Source organism: Callospermophilus lateralis, chromosome 19, assembly GCF_048772815.1.
Source record: "Callospermophilus lateralis isolate mCalLat2 chromosome 19, mCalLat2.hap1, whole genome shotgun sequence".
In the NCBI taxonomy this organism is placed as follows: domain Eukaryota; kingdom Metazoa; phylum Chordata; class Mammalia; order Rodentia; family Sciuridae; genus Callospermophilus; species Callospermophilus lateralis.
The window spans coordinates 31719061-31741252 of NC_135323.1; the positions used below are offsets into that span (position 1 = coordinate 31719061).

Below are 22192 nucleotides of genomic sequence, written 5' to 3' on the forward strand. Positions count from 1 at the left end.
TTGTGCCCTCGGCGGACCGGAAGTGAGTGAAGAACGCTGTCAGACAGGTGCGCCCGGAAAGGGCCCCTTCCGTTTCCCCTCTAGGACTCCCGGAGGTCTCGGAGGTGCGTCTCGATAGTTGCGTGGCGGGACCGCCAGAGGCTACTCCTCCCGGGCTGACGAAGAACAGGTTCCATTGCACCTGCTTCCCCTCCCTGGGAAGAGGACTCTGTGCATCGCACCACTGGACACAGCGCCTCTCTCCAGGGGCTTTAGAGTTGGTCGATAGACTCGTGTACGTTCTGTGCCGCCAGGGCTTTGTGCGAGGCGTAAGGGCAAAGCCCGAGGGAGGGAGTGCTGGACAGCATGGGTTCTTACCGAGTGGCGTGGACCCGGCGGTGCTGGAGGTGGGGGCGGGGTAGGAGTGCTCGGGGAAGGCTCCCTGGAGGAACCAGCACCTGCGCTCAGTTTGGGAAGGTGGATCAAAAAAGGTTTCCACTAGAGGACGCGTATCGAGTGCACGCAAAGGGACTGATGGCATTTCCACACCCCAGAGCCGCGGGAACCACCCGCCACACTGGCATATCACTCAGCGTATGGAAAGCTGCCGAAAAGCTTAAAGGCGGAAAAGGGCATATTTTAGAAGGAGGCTGCAGAGAAACCCTCCAGGAGAACTGAATGAGAGGAATAGGGGAAATAAATTGACTGATCGGACCAGTTTGAGTAATGTAATCCAGGAGTGAAAAGGTGAGACAAAACTGGGGCAGTCGTGAGACTAGAGATTGCCAGAAGGGTTTAGAGGTGAAACCTATTTGGGAGGTAAAATTGGGAAGGCTGGAAGATTGATTGGAGTTGGAGGTTGATCAAAAGGGTGGAGTTAGCCGACGCGATGGCACGCGGCGGTAATTCCAGCAACTAGGGAGGCTGAGGCAGGAGGATCACAAGCCTCAGCAATTTAGCGAGTCCCTAAGGAACTTAGCTGGACTCTATTCCAAAAATAAAAACAATAACTCCCCAGGGAGGGGGAAGAGGAGGAGGGGGAAGGGGGAGAGGGAAGAGGAGGAAGAAGAAGAAAGAATGGAGTTATTTATTGAATGATAGGCCACATCTTGTAAGAATGGAACCAATTTGTCTTCAGGAAAGATAGAAGATAAAATACTGCATCCATACCTTAACCACATGTGGAAGTGTGAAGGGGACAGGAGGCAAATTCCAAATGAATCAAAGATTATAATATGAAACATGAAACCTTTATAACAGTGTCAAAAAATTAAAGAAAGGAGAAAGTTCAAATTATGATCCAGGAGACATGGAAGATGGGTACATTTTACTGTATCGATGTCAAAAACTTTTGCCTAGAAAATCAAAAGACAAATCATGGAGAAAATACATTACAGGGGGAAAAATAAGTTAATTTCACGAATAGATGAAGAGTGCCTAGATTTCACAAATAAAAAGATCCCCAACCATGGAGGGAAATGAGCTCACAGAAAATAATGCAAATGGCTGCTAAAAATATGAAATATAGCTGGGGCTGGGGCTCAGTGATAGAACACTTGCCTGGCATGTGTGAGGCACTGGGTTGTTTCTCAAGCACCACATATAAGTAAATAAAATAAAGGTCTATCAACAACTGAAAAAAAAAAAGATGTTTAAGAAAAAATATATGAAATATAAGCTCACTTTTGCTGGTAATATGAGCAGTGCAAATTAAAACACTACTAAGATACAATTTCTTACTTATCCAATTAAAAAAAAAAAAGTTTAACACAGTCTCTTGATAAAACTGTGGGAGGAAAGGCCTGTTTAGATAATTACAAAAGTATTTACTCTTTGAGGATATTCTGGGAAATTATTCTGTAGATACACATATACATTTATGTACAGGTTTATTCACTGCAGTATCCTTGATAGTGTGAAACAGTGGCAACAAATGTATCCATCAATAAGGGACTGGGTAAATCAACTAGGATATATCCACATAATGCAGCACAATATATAGCTGTAAAAAGGAAGCACCAAGATCTATAAGATATAAAGAAATAAAAGCAAGGGAACAAAAATGCATATAAAACATGTATCAGTACTGTAATATGAACATCTGTAGAAATAATAAAAGATTAAAACAACAATGTTTTCAACATGCCTGTAATCCCAGTGACTCAAGAGTCTATAGTGAGAGGATCACAAGTTCAAGGCCTACCTCAATAATTTAGCAAGACCATAAATTAAAATAATAAAAAGAGCTAGGAATGTAGTTCAATATTAAAGGGTTTCTGGGTTCAATCCCCAGTACTAAAAAAGAAAAAAAAATATTTTCTTAGCACAAATATACATAAGGTAATCCTATTTATGTCACCCTAGGACTATTCTTTGATAGGTAGGGTCCCCCCCAAAAGCTCAGATATTAATAATACCCACTGCTTGGCATTATTTAGAAGTTGTGGAACTTTTAAGAGGTGAGAGGTTGTAGGGTGAGTGGCTTGTGCCTGTAATCCCAGCGACTCAAGAGGCTGAGGCAGGAGGATCACATGTTCAAAGACAGCCTCAGCAATTTAGCAAGGCCCTAAGCAATTCAGTAAGACCCTTTCTCTAAATAAAATACAAAACAGGGCTGGAAATGTGGCTCCCTGGTTAAATGCCCCAGATTCAATCCCCAGTACCCCAAAAGAGGTAAGAAGTCTTTCAGTATCTGGGAGTGTGCCCTTGAAGGGACCCCAGCCACTTCCTCTTCTCTTTGCTTCCCAAATGCCATGAGGTGAACAGCTTGTTACACCACACACTCCAAAATTGTGACTCAAAATTGAAAGAAGGAACAAGACTCAATGTCGGAGAAAATGCCCCTTTATTGAGGAACAGCTCTGCATATTTATAGAGCTGGAGTGGTTTAACAGTTATGACAGTTTAATGGTTAAACGGTTTGATAGTTGGCATGGGGTGCTTTCTGATTGGTGGGTAAGGATCAGGTGAGCCAGCAGGGCTAATCTGATTGGTGGGTAAGGATCATGTGAGCCAGCAGGGCTAATCTGATTGGTGGGTAAGGATCATGTGAACCAGCAGGGCTGGTCTGATTGGTGGGTAAAGAGCATGTGAGCCAGCAGGGCTCACTATTGGACAGCTCTTTTCGGGGGATGGGGAAGTTAGTCTTTGGAGCCAGGGCGACTCCCAACAAAAATAATTTTTTTTTTCTTATAGCCTGACTACCACAGGTACTTGGTACAGTAATGAAAAGCTGACTAACACACTAGGAAACTAAGAAAAGTAGTTAGTAAAAATAATGGGAAGAGAGATATAGACAGGAGCAAAATTGATTTCCTATTCTATGCCTATTTATATTGTTTTGGGTTTTATACCATATGAATATAATACCTGCTGAAATAAAATGTAATTCTAAATTGATTCCTGGGGCTCTAGTTTAATTGACTGAGAGGTGGTGGGGTGGTGGGGCAGAGGGTGATGTAGTCTAGGTTAGAAGAAACTGGAGGAGGTGTAGCTTTAGGGTTAAAATAATAAATAGGTTCAATTTAGGATATGTTGAGTTTGAAGTGCTTCCAGATTATTACACAAAGGTCTCCTTCTGGGAAACTCTGAGAAGAGTTTGGGCTGGAGAGGCAGATGGGGAAGTCATTAATGCACAGGTGGGAGCTAATATCAGGTTAGTGAAGGAGTCATCCAAGGTCATACTGCTCAGGGCATATGTGTTTGAAGAGTAGATGGAGTTGGCTGGCCCGAAATGGCTCAGAATTTGGGAAAGGAGTGTGTGAAGGATGTTAAACTGATCAGTCTGTTTCTGCTTGGGTGATAAAATTTGGCCCCAATCTGGCTAACACAGTATGTAAAAAGCTACAAACAAAATAGAGTATATTCTTGTAACAGATAATGAGTCTCAGCTAATGACAGGCTGTGTCCACAGAAGGCAAGTGTCTCATTGCACTATGCCCATATAAGGCAAATTATGCCAATCAGATGTTCCTGTATGAACCTTTCTTTCCTCTGACTTACATAATTTTAAAAAAATATTTATTTTTTAATTGTAATTGGACACAATACCTTTATTTATTTATTTTTATGCGGTGCTGAGGATTGAATTGAGGGCCTTGCATGTGCTAAGTGAGCGCTCTACCACCGAGCCACAACCCCAGCCCTAGTTAAAATAGAGTAATAGCTTTAAGGTGCCGAGGAAAAATTACAGAAAACATAGAAGTCTATATTGAGTTGAGGGCAAAAATACAGTTACAGAATAAAAGAAAGACAAAGATCAAAGAACTTATTAACCACAGACTCAATAAAATACTAAAGTATGTCTATAAGAAGGGACATAACAAGGAAAGCAGAAGGAGAAATGGGGCTGTGAGACAGAAATATGAGCATAATAACTCTCCAGGATACATAAATTGTGACATAGTTATAAATTTGTTTTCAAAAAGATAAAGCAAAACCTCGACAAATGAGATGGTTAGTTTAAGATATTAAATGAATCCTTTCCATTAGGACTTGTGTTTTGATTGAGAATCCCAATAATAGTGACTTAACCAAATGTAGCTTTGCTTCCTCACCTGAGAACTTTGGAATCTTCTTGCTCTTTCTGTGATGGTCAGGAGATAGTGTCAGCTCCAACCACTATGGTCATGTTCTAGCCAGGAGGATGGGGAAGAAAGGGAAAGTTGGAAAGACCACAGCTAGATGAATTAGCACTGTCTCACTCTCTCATTTTTTTTGTATTCCTGCTTAAAAACATTTAACAGCTGCATTGAGGTACAACTGACTTATAATAAAATGCACATAAAGCACACAATTTGATGCATTTTGACTGACATCACTGCGGTGAAGAGAATAAACAGATCCATCATCTTAGGAGATTTCTTGAGTACATTTTTGTCAATGAAAATTCACTAAGAAAGAATTTAAGACCAAAAAAAAAGAAAGACTTCATTTCTACAAGCAGTTTGCAATTGGCACAAGAGGGATATAAGCGTGTGGCTAGAAGTGCCCAGTCCTGATTGGTCAATACTTAAATGTGTCTGTCAGCAGGTCACACCTCATTGGTCAGATCTGGATAGTGAAAGGGACTTTCTGGGGACTGATGTATCTATCTTGGCTGTTGAAAGGGGATCATGCCTGGGCAAGGGTTGCTGAGGCTCTGGAGCTGCTGAAATTACAGGCATGTGTGGCCCTATTTTCTCATTATTGACAGCAGCATTAGTCTATTCCAAATTATTCCATGATACCTAGAGGAGGAAGCATGACTGTTTATTTTTAACTTTCTAATTTTAGTGTTTTATCTATAATAAAAGCACTTTGGAAGAAATGCATACCAAATCATCTGGCAAGAGAAATAAAGAAACATTTAATCCTGTTTTGACAGGACAGTTCTATCAGGTGTTGCAAAATGAGTGACATTTCAGCTGGGATTGTGGAGATGAACAGGATTTTCCCAAGATGTAGAAATGATGAAAGACACTGGAATCAGAGAGACTGGCGGTCAGAAGAATGTCACTCAAATTCATGACAATACGAGAGAGATAAGCTGACTGGCTATAGTTAGGGCCCCATCTGGCTCCATGAAGGAGAGAGGAAGTAAGTGTCCTTATGCTGGGGGCTCACTTTCCTGAGCTCCGGCATCCAGTCTCAGGAGCTCAATCTTGGGGAAGATTTCACCTTCAACCAGACTCAACCCTTCCCATAAACATACACTCAAGAAAAGTTTTCTGCACTGAGTCACAGTTTTATCTGGGGATGTCAGTTTGTGTGTGTGTGTGTGTGTGTGTGTGTGTGTATGTGTGTGACACACACACACACACACATATATATATTATATATATATATATATATATATATATATATATATATATATATAGCAGATGGACACAATGCCTTTATTGTATTTGTTTATTTTTACGTGGTGCTGAAGATGGAACCCAGTGCCTCACACATGCCAGGCAAGCACTCTGCCACTGAGCCCCAGGCCCAGCCCCGAGATGTCACGTTTTTATTATTAACTCAAACACCTTCTATTGCAGTTATATTCTGTGAGGGTTTTGTTCTCTAAAACCTTACTTCACTTGCTCATCTTGTCAAATTCTTCCCCTCCTGGACTCCAGGCTTGGTTTTTTGAGGTATGGATCAATACAAATTACCCTTTTATTTCTTTAATATACCTTCAAAAAAAAGTAATAATAATCACACAAGAAGCTCAGAAGAGTTCAAAGAACTTTTTTTTTCCAAAGAACTTTTAACAAATTTTAAACATCAGCAAGATGGACTGTCTGTGCGTGCCAGGGCATGGAAGGTTGGCTTGATGCTCCAGCTTCTCAAGGCAGCAGAGATTGGCAGAGAAGGAGTTGCCATACAAACCTGCAAGCGTCGCCACACAGCTTCAGGAAGGGCAGAGTCAATGTCCTGGGCTAGATAACTGTTGCTTCCCTCAGCTGGGTCTCCTTTTGTACCCAGCTCAGTTTTCCTCCCAAGCTTTCCAGCTTTTCCAAGTGTAGGGTCCCCTGGACGTCTTCAGTGCTCCGGTAAATGGGCAACAAGCGACATCTAAGGCAGATTTTTCCTTGAGAAAGGCAAATGGCACCTAGGTAACAGCAAAAAATGTGAGATCAGAGAGAGTATGCCAGGCTCTGTGCTGTAGATCAGAGGTCAGGGGCTCCCTCCTCTAATTGTGAGCCACTCTGGTTCTGGATCTACCTTCCATGGTCCTCCCCTCCAACAGAGCATTACAGAGATAGAAGGGGAAACAGAACATGTCATACAACAAGGAACACAGCCAGGCATGGTGGCACACTCCTATAATCCCAGCAGCTCGGGAGGCTGAGGCAGGAAGATCGTGAGTTCAAGCCAGCCTCAGCAAAAAGCGAGGTACTTAGCAACTCAGTGAGACCCTGTCTCTAAATAAAATACAAAAATAGGGCTAGGGATGGGGCTCAGTGGCCAAGTGCCCCTGAGTTCAATCCCCAGTACCCACCGCCAAAAAAAAAAAAAAAACAGGTGGATAAAAATCACAGAACCATGGCCAGGACTGAACAGCATCACAGCAATTGTCTACCAATAAAATGTCAGCAAAGAAGTTTTAGAGAGAGGAAGACCCAACAGAAAATCCAGGCTCTTGTTGCCTAACTCAAGACCCTCAGGAAAGTAAGAGAGAAAAAGGACAATCCATGTCCATAAGAACAAATGGAGGGGTTGGGGTCTGGGTCAGTGGTAGAGGGCTTCCCTAGCATGCATGGAGCCCTGGCTGGGGGATGGGGAGGGGGAAGGGGAGAAGAAGGGGGAGGGGAGGAGAAGGGGGTGGAGGAAGAGGAGGAATGGAGATCTCTTAAGCAAGTAATGAATGATGTATTAAGACAAAGATAAAAGACATATTTTATTTTCAGCATTAAAGCAGACCAGATACTCTCCCACTTAAAACAGCAAAAAATTCTAAATAAATTATTACTTTAAAAAATTATTTTTAGGGCTGGGGTTGTGGCTCGGTGGTAGAGCGCTCACTTAGCACATGCAAGGCCCTCAATTCAATCCTCAGCACCGCATAAAAATAAATAAATAAAGGTATTGTGTCCAATTACAATTAAAAAATAAATATTTTTTAAAAATTATTTTTAAATTAACCACCAAGCTGGCACCAATGTAATGTATTCTTAGAAGCCAAAACCAAAGTAAAAGATAGTTTAGCACACATTCAGCTGCATCTTGGAGATACACACCCAACTTAGGCGACCCCGAGTTTCCATTTTGCACCAGGCAGAAGAAACTATAGATCCTTGGGGAGGAAACACTTTAAATTCAGGTCTCAAAGACTCCACTGGTAAAATTCCAAGGGAAATGACTTCACAGTGGGAAGAAACTCACATACACACAGACACAGACACCTGGAAACCAGACACCACCACAAGAGCTTGCAGCTGTGGCAGAAACAGACTCAGTCCTGCAAATAAATTCAGTTAATAAATTTATGAGACACAGAGTGTAAAATAGGTATGTTTTACATTTCTAATAAAAATACATTTACAAAACGTGATGTTTATAACATGTTTATATATGTAAGGAAAAAGAGGGTATAAAATGACAAGATTTATGGGAAAATATCACTTTCAGTTATGAAAACTGATTAATTTTTTGTGGTACTAGGAATTGAACCAGAGGTGCTTTACCTCTGACCCACCTCCCCTGCCTTTGTTATTTTTTATTTTGAGACAGGGTCTTGCTATCACTAAGTTGCTTAGGGCTTCACTAAGTTACTGAGGCTGGCCTAGAATTTGTGACTCTCCTGCCTCAGCCTCCCAAGTTGCTGAAATCACAGGCATGCACAATCATGCCCCGCAAAAGCTTACATTTAACATTTGTGGAAAGGGACCTCAAAATAGGCTATAAAACAAGTTTCAAAAATTTAAAGCCAGAGCCACCCCACCCCCAGCCTGCAAGGCAGGCAGACCTGCGACTCACCGGCAGATCAGGCCCAGCAACCCACAGAGACCGCAGAGCCACCCCCAGCGCCTGCAAGGTAGGTGCACCTGCCACCCACTGGCAGATCAGGCCCAGAAACCCTCGCAAGGGCACAGCTGCTCCACGCGCCTGCAAGGTAGGCGCAACTGTGACCACCAACAGAACAGGCCCAGTGGCCCGCCAGACACATCGCCCCGGTTGGGGGAGGGGCAGAGCCGCCACCAGCACCTGCTAGGTAGACAGACCTGCAACCGACAGACAGAACAGGTCTAGTGGCCAGCGGAGGGGCAGAGTCGCTGCTCGCGCCTGCAAGGTAGGCGGACCTGCAACCCACCGGAAGAACAGGCCCAGAGGCCTGCAGAGGGTCTGAGACACTTCCCGAGCCTGCAAGGTAGGCGGACCTGTGACCACCGAAAGAACAGGCCCACCGAAAGTACAGGCCCAGCGGCCTGCCGGCGTGGTAGGCACATTGCCCCAATTGGAGGAGGGGCAGAACCACCGCCAAAGCCTGCGAGGGAGACTTTGCAGCTATACAAGAGCAATATAAATATATAGGGGAAAACAATAACACAACAGTTTCACCAAGCAGAAAGAAACGCGATCAGTATGAAAAGACAAGGAAAGAAAGGACCACAAGCAATGCAGGTCAACTCAACTTTAGAAGAGGTAATATCTGCAGCAGATGGAATGTCAGATAAAGAATTCAGGATATACATGCTTCAGATGATCTGGATTCTCAAGGAAGACATTAGACAGCAAAATCAGACAATGAAAGACCACTTCGACCACTTCGACAATGAATTACATAAACAAATCCAAGAAGCAAAAGATCAATTATACAGGGAAATAGGGGTTATAAAAAAGAAACAAACAGAAATCCTGGAAATGCAGGAAACAATAAACCAACTTAAAAACTCAATTGAGAATACTACCAGCAGAGTAGAACACTTAGAAGATAGAACATCAGACAATGAAGACAAAGTATTTCAACTGGAGAACAACATAGACAGCTCAGCAAAGCTGTTAAGAAACCATGAGCAGAACATTCAAGAAATATGGGATAACATAAAGAGACCAAACGTAAGAGTCATTGGGATACAGGAAGATATAGAGGTCCAAACCAAAGGAATGAGCAATCTATTCAATGAAATAATACGAGAAAACTTCCCAGACTTGAAGAATGAGACAGAATCCCAAATCATAGAAGCCTACAGGATGCTGAATGTGCAAAATCATAAGAGATCCACACCTAGACACATTATAATGAAGATGCCCAACATACAGAATAAGGAGAGAATTTTTAAAGCTACAAGAGAAAGGAAGCAGATTACATTTAGGGGTAAACCAATCAGGATAACAGCTGATCTTTCAACACAGACTCTGAAAGCTAGAAGATCCTGGAATAACATATTTCAAACACTGAAAGAAAATGGGTTTCAACCAAGAATTGTGTATCCAGCAAAATTAAGCTTCAGGATGGAAGATGAAATTAAAACCTTCCATGATAAACAAAAGTTAAAAGAATTTGCAGCTAGAAAACCATCTCTTCAAAACATCCTCAGCAAAATATTACAGGAAGAGGAAATGGAAAATATCAATGAAAACCAACAGCGGGAGGCAGTACAGTAAAGGGGGGGGGGAATAATCAAAGAGGAAAACAAACCATGTTAGTAACATAAATAAACAAATATGGCTGGAAGAACAACCCATATCTCAATAATAACCCTAAATGTTAATGGCTTAAACTCACCAATTAAGAGACACAGGCTAGTAGAATGGATCACAAAACAAGACCCAACAATATGCTGCATTCAGGAGACGCATTTGATAGGAAAAGACATACATAGTCTGAAGGTGAAAGGTTGGGAAAAATCATATCACTTCATATGGACTTCGAAAACAAGCAGGAGTGTCCATACTCATATCAAATAAAATAAATTTCAAGCCAAAGTTAATCAAAAGGGACAAAGAGGGACACTACATACTGCTCAAGGAAACCATACATCAACAAGACATAACAATCATAAATATATATGCCCCAAACAATGGTGCAGCTATGTTCATCAAACAAACTCTTCTCAAGTTTAAGAGTCTAATAGACCACCATACAATAATCATGGGAGACTTCAACACACCTCTCTCACCACTGGACAGATCTTCCAAACAAAAGTTGAATAAGGAAACTATAGAACTCAATAACATAATTAATAACCTAGACTTAATTGACATATATAGAATATACCACCCAACATCAAGCAGTTACACTTTTTTCTCAGCAGCACATGGATCCTTCTCAAAAATAGATCATATATTATGTCACAGGGCAACTCTTAGACAATATAAAGAGGTAGAGATAATACCATGCATCTTATCTGATCATAATGGAATGAAATTGAAAATCAATGATAAAAGAAGTAAGGAAAAATCATGCATCACTTGGAGAATGAACAATAGGTTACTGAATGATCAATGGGTTATAGAAGACATCAACATATCGGAATCTATGGGACACAATGAAAGCAGTTCTAAGAGGAAAATTTATTGCTTGGAGTTCATTCCTTAAAAAAAGAAAAAACCAACAAATAAATGATCTAATACTTCATCTCAAAATCCTAGAAAAAGAAGAGCAAAACAACAGCAAAAGAAGTAAAAGGCAAGAAATAATTAAAATCAGAGCGGAAATCAATGAAATCGAAACGAAAGAAACAATTGAAAAAATTGACAAAACTAAAAGTTGGTTCTTTGAAAAAATAAATAAAATCGACAGACCCTTAGCCACGCTAACGAAGAGAAGAAGAGAGAGAACTCAAATTACTAGCATACGGGATGAAAAAGGCAATATCACAACAGACACTTCAGAAATACAGAAGATTATCAGAAATTATTTTGAATCCTTATACTCCAATAAAATAGAAGATAGTGAAGGCATCGATAAATTTCTTAAGTCATATGATCTGCCCAGATTGAGTCAGGAGGATATTGACAACCTAAACAGACCAATATCAATTGAGGAAATAGAAGAAACCATCAAAAGACTACCAACTAAGAAAAGCCCAGGACCGGATGGGTATACAGCAGAGTTTTACAAAACCTTTAAAGAGGAACTAATACCAATACTTTTCAAGCTATTTCAGGAAATAGAAAAAGAGGGAGAACTTCCAAATTCATTCTACGAGGCCAACATCACCCTGATTCCTAAACCAGACAAAGACACTTCAAAGAAAGAAAACTATAGACCAATATCTCTAATGAACCTAGATGCAAAAATCCTCAATAAAATTCTGGCGAACCGGATACAAAAACATATCAAAAAAATTGTGCACCATGATCCGGTAGGATTTATCCCTGGGATGCAAGGTTGGTTCAATATACAGAAATCAATAAATGTTATTCACCACATCAATAGGCTTAAAAATAAGAACCATATGATCATCTCAATAGATGCGGAAAAAGCATTCGACAAAGTACAGCATCCCTTTATGTTCAAAACTCTAGAAAAACTAGGGATAACAGGAACATACCTCAATATTGTAAAAGCAATCTATGCTAAGCCTCAGGCTAGCATCATTCTGAATGGAGAAAAACTGAAGGCATTCCCTCTAAAATCTGGAACAAGACAGGGATGCCCTCTCTCACCACTTCTGTTCAACATAGTTCTCGAATCACTGGCCAGAGCAATTAGACAGACGAAAGAAATTAAAGACATAAAAATAGGAAAAGAACTCAAATTATCACTATTTGCAGATGACATGATTCTATACCTAGCAGACCCAAAAGGGTCTACAAAGAAACTATTAGAGCTAATAAATGAATTCAGCAAAGTGGCAAGATATAAAATCAACATGCATAAATCAAAGGAATTCCTGTATATCAGCGACAAATCCTCTGAAATGGAAATGAGGACAACCACTCCATTCACAATATCCTCAAAAAAAATAAAATAATTGGGAATCAACCTAACAAAAGAGGTGAAAGACTTATACAATGAAAACTACAGAACCCTAAAGAGAGAAATAGAAGAAGACCTTAGAAGATGGAAAAATATACCCTGTTCATGGATAGGTAGAACTAACATCATCAAATGGCAATATTACCAAAAGTTCTCTATAGGTTTAATGCAATGCCAATCAAAATCCCAACGGCATTTCTTGTAGAAATAGAGAAAGCAATCATGAAATTCATATGGAAAAATAAAAGACCCAGAATAGCAAAGACAGTGCTAAGCAGGAAGTGTGAATCAGGTGGTATAGCTATACCAGACTTCAAACTATACTACAGAGCAATAGTAACAAAAACAGCATGGTACTGGTACCAAAACAGGCGGGTGGACCAATGGTACAGAATAGAGGACACAGAAACGAATCCACAAAATTACAACTATCTTATATTTGATAAAGGGGCTAAAAGCATGCAATGGAGGAAGGATAGCATCTTCAACAAATGGTGCTGGGAAAACTGGAAATCCATATGCAACAAAATGAAACTGAATCCCTTTCTCTCGCCATGCACAAAAGTTAACTCAAAGTGGATCAAGGAACTTGATATCAAATCAGAGACATGGCGTCTGATAGAAGAAAAAGTTGGCTATGATCTACATACTGTGGGGTCAGGCTCCAAATTCCTCAATAGGACACCCATAGCAAAGAGTTAATAACTAGAATCAACAAATGGGACTTACTCAAACTAAAAAGTTTTTTCTCAGCAAAAGAAACAATAAGAGAGGTAAATAGGGAGCCTACGTCCTGGGAACAAATCTTTACTCCTCACACTTCAGACAGAGCCCTAATATCCAGAATATACAAAGAACTAAAAACATTAGACAATAAGATAACAAATAACCCAATCAACAAATGGGCCAAGGACCTGAACAGACATTTCTCAGAGGAGGACATACAATCAATCAACAAGTACATGAAAAAATGCTCACCATCTCTAGCAGTCAGAGAAATGCAAATCAAACCACCCTAAGATACCATCTCACTCCAGTAAGATTGGCAGCCATTAGGAAGTCAAACAACAACAAGTGCTGGCGAGGATGTGGGGAAAAGGGTTCACTTGTACATTGCTGGTGGGACTGCAAATTGGTGCGGCCAATTTGGAAAGCAGTATGGAGATTTCTTGGAAAGCTGGGAATGGAACCACCATTTGACCCAGCTATTCCCCTACTCGGTCTATTCCCTAAAGACCTAAAAAAAGCACACTATAGGGACACTGCTACATCCATATTCATAGCAGCACAATTCACAATAGCAAGACTGTGGAACCAACCTAGATGCCCTTCAATAGACGAATGGATAAAAAAAATGTGGCATTTATACACAATGGAGTATTACTCTGCATTAAAAAATGACAAAATCATAGAATTTGCAGGGAAATGGATGGCATTAGAGCAGATTATGCTAAGTGAAGCTAGCCAATCCCTTAAAAACAAATGCCAAATGTCTTCTTTGATATAAGGAGAGTAACTAAGAACAGAGTAGGGACGAAGAGCATGAGAAGAAGATTAACATTAAACAGGGATGAGAGGTGGGAGGGAAAGGGAGAGAGAAGGGAAATTGCATGGAAATGGAAGGAAACCCTCAGGGGTATACAAAATTACATACAAGAGGAAGTGAGGGGAAAGGGGGAAAAATATAAGGGGGAGAAATGAATTACAGTAGAGGGGGTAGAGAGAGAAGAGGGGAGGGGGGGAGGGGGGATAAAAAAAAATTTAAAGGTATAGGATTACACAGTTCATGTTGTTTCACCAAACTGGAGTTAAGAATAACCAACACATGAAAGTGTGGCATTTGCTGGTAAATGAGTGGGAATGGAGAGCATAACGCCACGAGAAATAAGTGAGACTCGGAAACTCAAAGGTCAAATATTTTCTCTCAAATACGGAAGCTAGAGTAAACTGGAGGGAAGGAAAGGATACCATAAACATACAGGGCAGTTCAGCGGTGTAGAAAAAGCTTTGAGATCAAGAGGGAGAGCGGAGGGATAAGAATGGGAAAGCAATGCAGAACGAATCCTTTAAAAATCATGTCATGTGCATATATAAATATACCCCAGGGAATTTCACCTTTGAGTATAAGTAAGGAGAACCAATCAAATATAAATAAAAGATGAGCAAAAGGAAGTCTAGCAGAGTGGAGGAAGAGAATGGGGATGGGACGGTGACAGAAAGGGGGGCTCTTGAACTGAAATCTAATTCCACACGTGTATAATTTTGTCAGGATGAACCCAACTACAATGCATAACTATCAAGCTCTAATTTTAAAAAAAGAATAGCCAACACAAAGATGCAAATTTTTTATATTTAGAAAATATAAAATGATCATGAATCAAAGAATATATCATGGGCTAGGCTGTGGCTCAGCAGTAGCACACTTGCCTGGCATGTGTGAGGCACTGGGTTCGATTCTCAGCATCACATATTAGTAAATAAAATAAAAATCTATCAACAACTAAAAAAATATTTTTTAAAAAGAATATATCATAAAGGGAACTAGAAAATATAGCTAAGCATGGTGGCACAAGTCTGTAATCAGAGTGGCTAGGGAGGTTGAGACAGGAGGATATCGAGGTCAAAATATATATATATACATATATATATATTTTTTTTACAGTGCTAGGGATTGAACCCAGGGCTTTGTGTATGGGAGGCAAGCACTCTACCAACTGAGCTATATCCCCAGCTCTGGATTGTGAGTTCAAAGCCAGCCTCAGCAACAGCAAAGCACTAAACAACTCAGTGAGACCCTGTCTCTATAATAAAATACAAAACAGGGCTGGAGAAATGGCTCAGTGGTCGAATGCCCCCGAGTTTAATCCTTGGTACCCCTGACCCCCCCAAAAAAAAGGGGGAACTAGAAAATATTTCAAATAGAACAATAACTGAAATATTACACATCAGAATGGGAGATGTAGACAAAAGTAATTTTTAGAGAGAAATTAAAGCCTTAGCTACCTAAATAGAAAAAGAAGAAATAATCAATGAACATAGACCTAATTTTAAGAAGTTGGGAAAAAAGATTAGAGTAGTGGAAAAAGTTGACAAAACACACCCTTCTCAGGATTTGCATATATTAAATTAGTTTTGACCAATGCCTGGATGCTTTGAGTAAATTGAGTCCAGGGGAAAAAAAATAAGTTGGAAAAAAGAATAGCAGAATAGACACAATGACAGTAGGAGGGAGGAGAATTCAAAATAAGAGCAAATATTAGCCAGGCACGATGGCACACACCTGTAATCCCAGCAGCCCAGGAGCCTGAGGCAGGAGGACAGAGTTCAAAGCCAGCCTCACCAACAGTGAGGCACTGAGCAACTCAGTGAGACCCTGTCTCTAAATAAAATACAAAATAGGGCTGGGGATGTGGCTCAGTGGTTGAGTACCCCTAAATTCAATCCCCATTACCCCCCCAAAAAAATCCCCTTAATTATTGCCACTTCTATTATCATCATACTGGAAGCACAAATATCTAAGGGGTAAAATACAAACCAAAAGAAAAATTATGAGATTTTTCAAAACTCACTAAAGAACACCCAAGGAAATAGGAAGAAAATATCATGTTTATGGTAGGATGATTCAATACTATTGAAAAGAGTTAAAAAAATCAATGCTCCCTAAATTGACAATTCAGTATAATTCAAAGAAAATATCATATTTTTTGTGAAATGTCACAAGCTGATTATTGAATTTCTATGTAAGGAAACAATACCAAGAAACACCAAATACATTTGGAAAACAAGTGCAAGGATTTTTCCGACAAGATATCAAGATATACAATGTCAGGAATAGTATAAAGTTAGAGCAACAGTAAAAGCGTGGTTTGTCCACCAGGATAGATAGATGAGTGGAACACGAGAACTGTATTACTAACAAAAATGGCACCGCAGGTCAGAGCTAAAGGACAGAGTAGTGGACACATAGTACTATGGCAACCGGCTGTTCATTTGAAAAATGAAAGCAGCCCGACTTCACACCATAAGTCAATTCAAGATGGACTGAAAACTTAAATAAAGATGGCAAAACTACCAGCTGGGTGTAGTGGCACAGGTCCGTAATCTCAGCAGCTCTGGAGGCTGAGGAAGGAGGATTGAAAGTTCAAAGCCAGCCTCAGCAACTTAGTGAGACCCTAAGCAAGTTAGCAAGACCCTGTCTGTAAATAAAATATATTTCTTAAAAGAGGGACTGGGGTGTGGCTCAGTGGTTAAGCTCCCCTGGTTCAATCTCTGGTACCAATAACAATAATAATAGATTAATATTTAAAATATAAAAACAGCTGGGGCTGGAGGTGTAGTTCATGATAGAGCATTTGCCTAGCACATGTGAGGCACTGGGTTCGATCCTCAGCATCACATAAAAATAAACAAATAAAATAAAGCCTGTCTACAACTACAAAAAAAATTAAGAAAATAAATAAATAAAATAAACACCTCTGACAAATCAATTTGAAAAGGAAAAATGGTCAATAAAGCTATTCGAAGATGTTCAATGTGATTAATAATCAAGGAAACACACATTAATAACATAACAGTTTACACCAATTAAACTGGCAAAGGTTTAAAAAACCTGATAATTTCAAATATTGACAAGGAGATGGGGCAACAGGAATTCTCTTGTCCTGCCTGTAGGAATGCAAATTGTTATCATCTCTTGGGAAAACTATTTGGCATCATCTGGAAAACCTGAAAATATGCATCATCTCAATACAAGAATTTCAGTCCTAGGCATATGTCCTCGAGAGCATCCAACACACATGCAAAAGTACAAAAAGTTCAAAGGTCAGTCAGTGACAGTAGGAAACAAAACTGGAAATCCTCAATGTCCATTGATAAGAAAATGGGAAAATTGTAGAATATTTATACAATTAAATATTTAAGGTAGTAAAAATTAATGAATCTCAGTTACTCTTAATTAACATGGAGGATTCTAAGGGGTATAATATTGATCAAACATAGCAAGTTCCAGAAGAATAAACACAGTAAAATGTATTTATATAACGTTTCAAAACATAGAAAACTAAACAATATGCTGATTAAGGATACAAGTGAGTAGGAAATGTGATTAGCATAAATCTCAGAATCACTGGTTCTGGAATGGAGAGAAGATGATGATGTCAAGAAGAGCTGGGGTGAGGGACCTTCAAAGAAACTGACTGTTCCACCGCATTTCATTAATTTTGAGAAGCCAATTCCAAATTCATTTTTTTCTTATTTTAACATCTCTGAAATGAGGATGTTTTACAAGCTAAAGAATCTCAGAATTACACCAGTTTCTCTTTCTCATTATTACATAAAATAATGGTTTAACTTACGAACAATGGATTCACTGAAATATGGCTAGTTCTTATCTATGGTGGGAACTGGGTGACTCTATTTTTAATTACTTGTATCTTATGGATATCTCATAAAGGTGTGTGCGTGTGTGGTACAGGGGATTGAACACAGGGATGCTCCACTACATCCCCCACCCTTTTTATTTTTTTATTTTGCCGCAGTCCTGAACTTGTGTTCCTCCTGCCCAGGCTCCCAAGTTGCTGGGATTATAGGTGTGTACCACCATGGCTGGCTATAAAAAATATTCTTTTATTTATTTTCGATATATTTTAAATTTGAAATAGAACATGATTGTGGGTCAGGTTAACATAGCAGAGGAAGGATTAGGAGTAGGGACAAAATCAGACAGGATTAAGAATCTAGAAGGTGATGATAATGTTTCAAGATAATAGGTTAAAGTGAGGAACAAGATTGATAGATTTCAAGATAAAGATGGACAGGAATAGAGAGGCTTAGAAATCAGGATGGTGTAAGGGGCAGCACAGACATGTGGAAGTTTTCTTTCTAGTACCAAGAAGGATAAGAACCCAAAGGCCAAGTTTGGGGATAGGTTTGATGTCGTGCTGTCCAGCAGAACTTTCTGCAGAGATGGAAATCACACTACACTGTCCAATGTGGTAGCCACCAGATATGTGTGGTTGTTGAAAATCTGAAATGGGGCTTGTATGGCTGAGGAAGTGAATTTTTAACTGTATTTTATTTTAATTAAAGTTAAATAGCCATTTGTAGCTAGTGGTTATATTTTGGAACAGTGCAGCTCCCCCAGAGAAGCTCCTAATTGCAGACAAGAGGGCAAGGAGTGGGTAACAGCCACAGGACACTCACCAGCCACCAGGAACAGAAGAATGTCAAAGCCCAGGATGTAGTAAGGCCACTGCATAGAGAACTGTGGTGGACTGGGCTTCATCCTCAGATCCCGGATCTCCAGGGCATGCAGCAACATGGCCAGGAAGGCACAGATCCCTGTAGGATCATGGGAGGCATGATTGCTCTCTTCCTGGGCTACCTGTCTTCACCCAACCTTCCTCACACTGAATCAGACAGAGCCCATGTGGCTCCTGCTTAATGGCTCCTTCCTATCTACCCCCTCACTCACTCTGAGCCAACAACCACCCTCTCAGCACACTATCAATCATTCCCAGCTCATCTCAAAGACATGTGCCTCACGACCCAGGGGCCCCGCCAACAGAAAGCCCTTTCTGGGGACCCCTGGTGTATATGCCCTTGGTTCAGTTCAGGTTGGGCCCTCTAGGTAAAACATTTTGGATGAAACTCAACCAGATTCCCCACCCCCTGCATGTATTCTACTTCTCCATAGTCCTGGGAGCTTCCCAGAGTGGGGCCTGGTCACTCTTTTCAAAGGTTCAAAAGGGCAAAGAAGGTCTCTTTCATTCATTCATTCAAGAAACATTGATAGTTCACTTATATATTTCAATCACAATTATTTTTCTTTCTTTCTTTCTTTTTTTTTTTTAACCAGGAATTTAACTCAGGGGCACTCAACCATTGAGCCACATCCCCAGCCTTATTTTGTATTCTATTTAGAGACAAGGTCTCACTGAGTAGCTTAGTGCCTCACCAAGTTGCTGAGGCTGGCTGTGAACTCACGATCCTCCTGCCTCAGCCTCCTGATATGCTGGGATTACAGGCAAGCGCCACTGCGCCCAGCTCAATTACAATTCTTTGCCAGATTCTATGACAGTCCCTGGCTAGCCAGGTGACCTACCAGACATATGATCCCGGCAACAGGGTCATAGAGGAAAATATAAGTGTTGAGAAGCCCCAAGGAAGAGGCATCATAAATTCTAATAGGGCAGGTGTGGGGGTCAATTAATTCATAGAGGAGGAACCTTAAAAATCCCATGTCTCTTCATATCACAGAAACCACCCACCCACTCCCTTTGCATCCCTTCAAGGGCCCTCAGAGGTCAGGGACTGCCTGGCTGTTGCACACCTGTGAGGAAGCTGACAGTGGCTGACACAACATTGTGCTTCCAAGTCCTTGGGAAGAGTTCAGACGCAGAGGACACCGTGAGGAAGATGGTGAGGAAAGCCAAGATAACTGCAGAGATCAGGAAGAACCGGCCCAGGAGGATGTAGACTGCAGGAGAGGAAGAGCCAGGGCTGGAGCTGGAGACCCTGCCCTCCAAAAGGCAAGAGACCCTCAGAGCCTGGCACAGGGGGCCCCCGGAGCCTCCACCGCCCTCAGATCACAGCCTGGGACCAAAGCTGTGACCCTGCCACTTTGCCCCCCAAGAATGCTCCAGCCTCACCATTTTGTTCCCAACAACATGGAAGCATATGGGGAGAATGTTAGATTGACAATGTCAGACACGAAAGTCATTCATCAGTTCTTAACATATATGATGATGTATGAGGAAATCATGTATCTTCCATTTGGGAAAAACAATGGTTTTCATAAAACACATAAAAGCAAACTGTCCTGATAAAAACTGGTTGTGTGTGCAATCGTGAAAACTCACATCTATGTTAGTTATGCTAAAATCAGAACTCCACGAGGTCGAAATGTTCAACTTCACAGGGAATCCTCTGAGCCTTATTTAATTTTCCTCTTAATAGGAGAAGTGAAATAGACCAAAAATAATAGTCTGGATACGGGGTGATTTGCTCTCCCGTTGATGATTTCCACCATGTGAAATTTAGTTTGAATGCCCTTCTGAGCAAACAGAGATGGACATCTGGGAGGAGGACAAAAGACAAAGGTGTTTCTGAACACCCAGACCTTCCAGAATATACCCTGGGGTTAAATCAGTGATGGTCCTCCCTTACTTGCCCCTTAAGTATTCGACAATACCTGGAGACAATTTGGGCTGTCACAACTAAGTGGGGAGTGGTACTACAGGCATTTCATGGGTAGAAGAGGGCAGGGGTTCTATTTCCCATCCTGCAAGAAACAGGAGAGCCCCCATATCAAAGATTACCCATCCCAAAGTGTCAGTAGCACCAAGATTGAGGAATGTGGGGTCAAAGAGCTCACATAGTCAGGCCATCTTCCCCCAAGGAGGCCTCTCCTATTCCCAAGAAAGTAGTCCCTGGGTTTCCCTGGGTCACGTCTTTTCCAAGACAGACATCCTTGGGGCCTTCAGATTTTTCCTAAAGGGGCTAGGAAAGTAGCTCAGTGATGACAGCACATGCTTTGTCTATGCAAGACCCTGGGTTCCCCAGAACCAAAAGAAAGAAAAGGGTTGTTTTTTTGGTGTTTTGTTTGTTTGTTTTGGGGGGGTTTTTTGGTAAAAATAGTCTCAAGTGCTTTCACCATCCTCTGAACTCAAGTATTTGTGTCCATTCCATCTCAAATGTGGTCCCCAGGCCTGAGCACAGTATCTGCAGGACTGTCACTTCACGGTCACTGGGGAAGCTGAAATTCAGCTCCACTGGGAGCTACTTCAACCTTGTGGAGCAGAGCAGAAACCCTTCCTTACCCCCACAGAGAATCATGGCTTGGGAATAAACTTGGTTCCTAACACATATGCCCCTACTTCAGTGGTAAACATGACATGATCACCCTTTCACAGTGCCCTACATTCCTCTCACCCCAAAAGAGTGAAGATTCAGAGAAAATGCCCTTATGGCCTTATTAAATTTGGTCCTCTGCCCCCAACCTGCCCTATCTATCTCCACCCAGTCATCAAACTGGTCCCATCTCCCCTTTCTTCATCCTTACCCCCAGCCCTCCTTACTGGATAAGGGTCGAGGCTTCCAGCATTTGATATGGAAGCAGTTCTCAAACAGGCCACTGAAAAACACATCCTGGGTCTCCTCGTCCATGAGCCGCACCCAGAAGGGAAAGATGGAGACCAGCAGTATGAGCAGGTAGCCCAGGGAGGTCAAGACCAGGACTATGGCCCAGGTGAGTCCCTTCATGTTCTTGTCCTCTAAAGTCAGCATCACCTGTGCAAGGGAAAAGTGATGGCAGAGGTGGGACTTCTCCACATCCTCCCGTGGCTCGGGGTGAAGGAAATGATGACCGTGGAAATGCAGGCACTGCGCATGGCACATAGGTGAGGCTTGTCCATGGGGATTTCTTTGTCTTGCTTAACTTTACAGCCTCCAGGCCTCTGAGGTTGACCTAAAACATGCAGGAAATGTTGTCTGCACTAATTCACTGGGTGGCCTTGGGCATGGTGGGAGCCCCAATTTCCTCCTCGGGCATAATGAGGAGATCAGCCCAGCCCTTCCCAAGGTCATTCACCTCTACAGTTTCAATTTTTCAATTCTGTTAACCCCCATGCCACTGCCAACAAAGCACACCTCCATCAGCCTCTTTTGTGTCAGCTGTTTTTCTTTAGATTGCAGAATGAGGGCCTGGGGGAGGCCGTGAGGCCAGAACCCCAAGTGCCCTTGCTCAATGACAAGCCTTCTGACCACGGGAAACTGGGGATGGGGTCCATTGGGCCAGGAGGAGGCCTCTGCTGAAAAATG

General features: G+C 41.4%; 1 protein-coding gene across 1 annotated transcript; it reads right to left on the reverse strand.

Annotated features, from left to right (window-relative positions):
• Window positions 1-6383: 6383 nt before the first annotated feature.
• On the reverse strand, window positions 6384-21658 carry Tmem225b (transmembrane protein 225B). Its single transcript, XM_076839986.1, has 4 exons — window positions 21451-21658; window positions 19704-19850; window positions 18575-18712; window positions 6384-6556 (listed from the first exon to the last, which is right to left on the reverse strand). The coding sequence occupies exons 1-4, from the start codon at window positions 21656-21658 to the stop codon at window positions 6384-6386; spliced, it is 666 nt and encodes a 221-aa protein (XP_076696101.1).
• Between the last annotated feature and the right edge of the window lie 534 nt (window positions 21659-22192).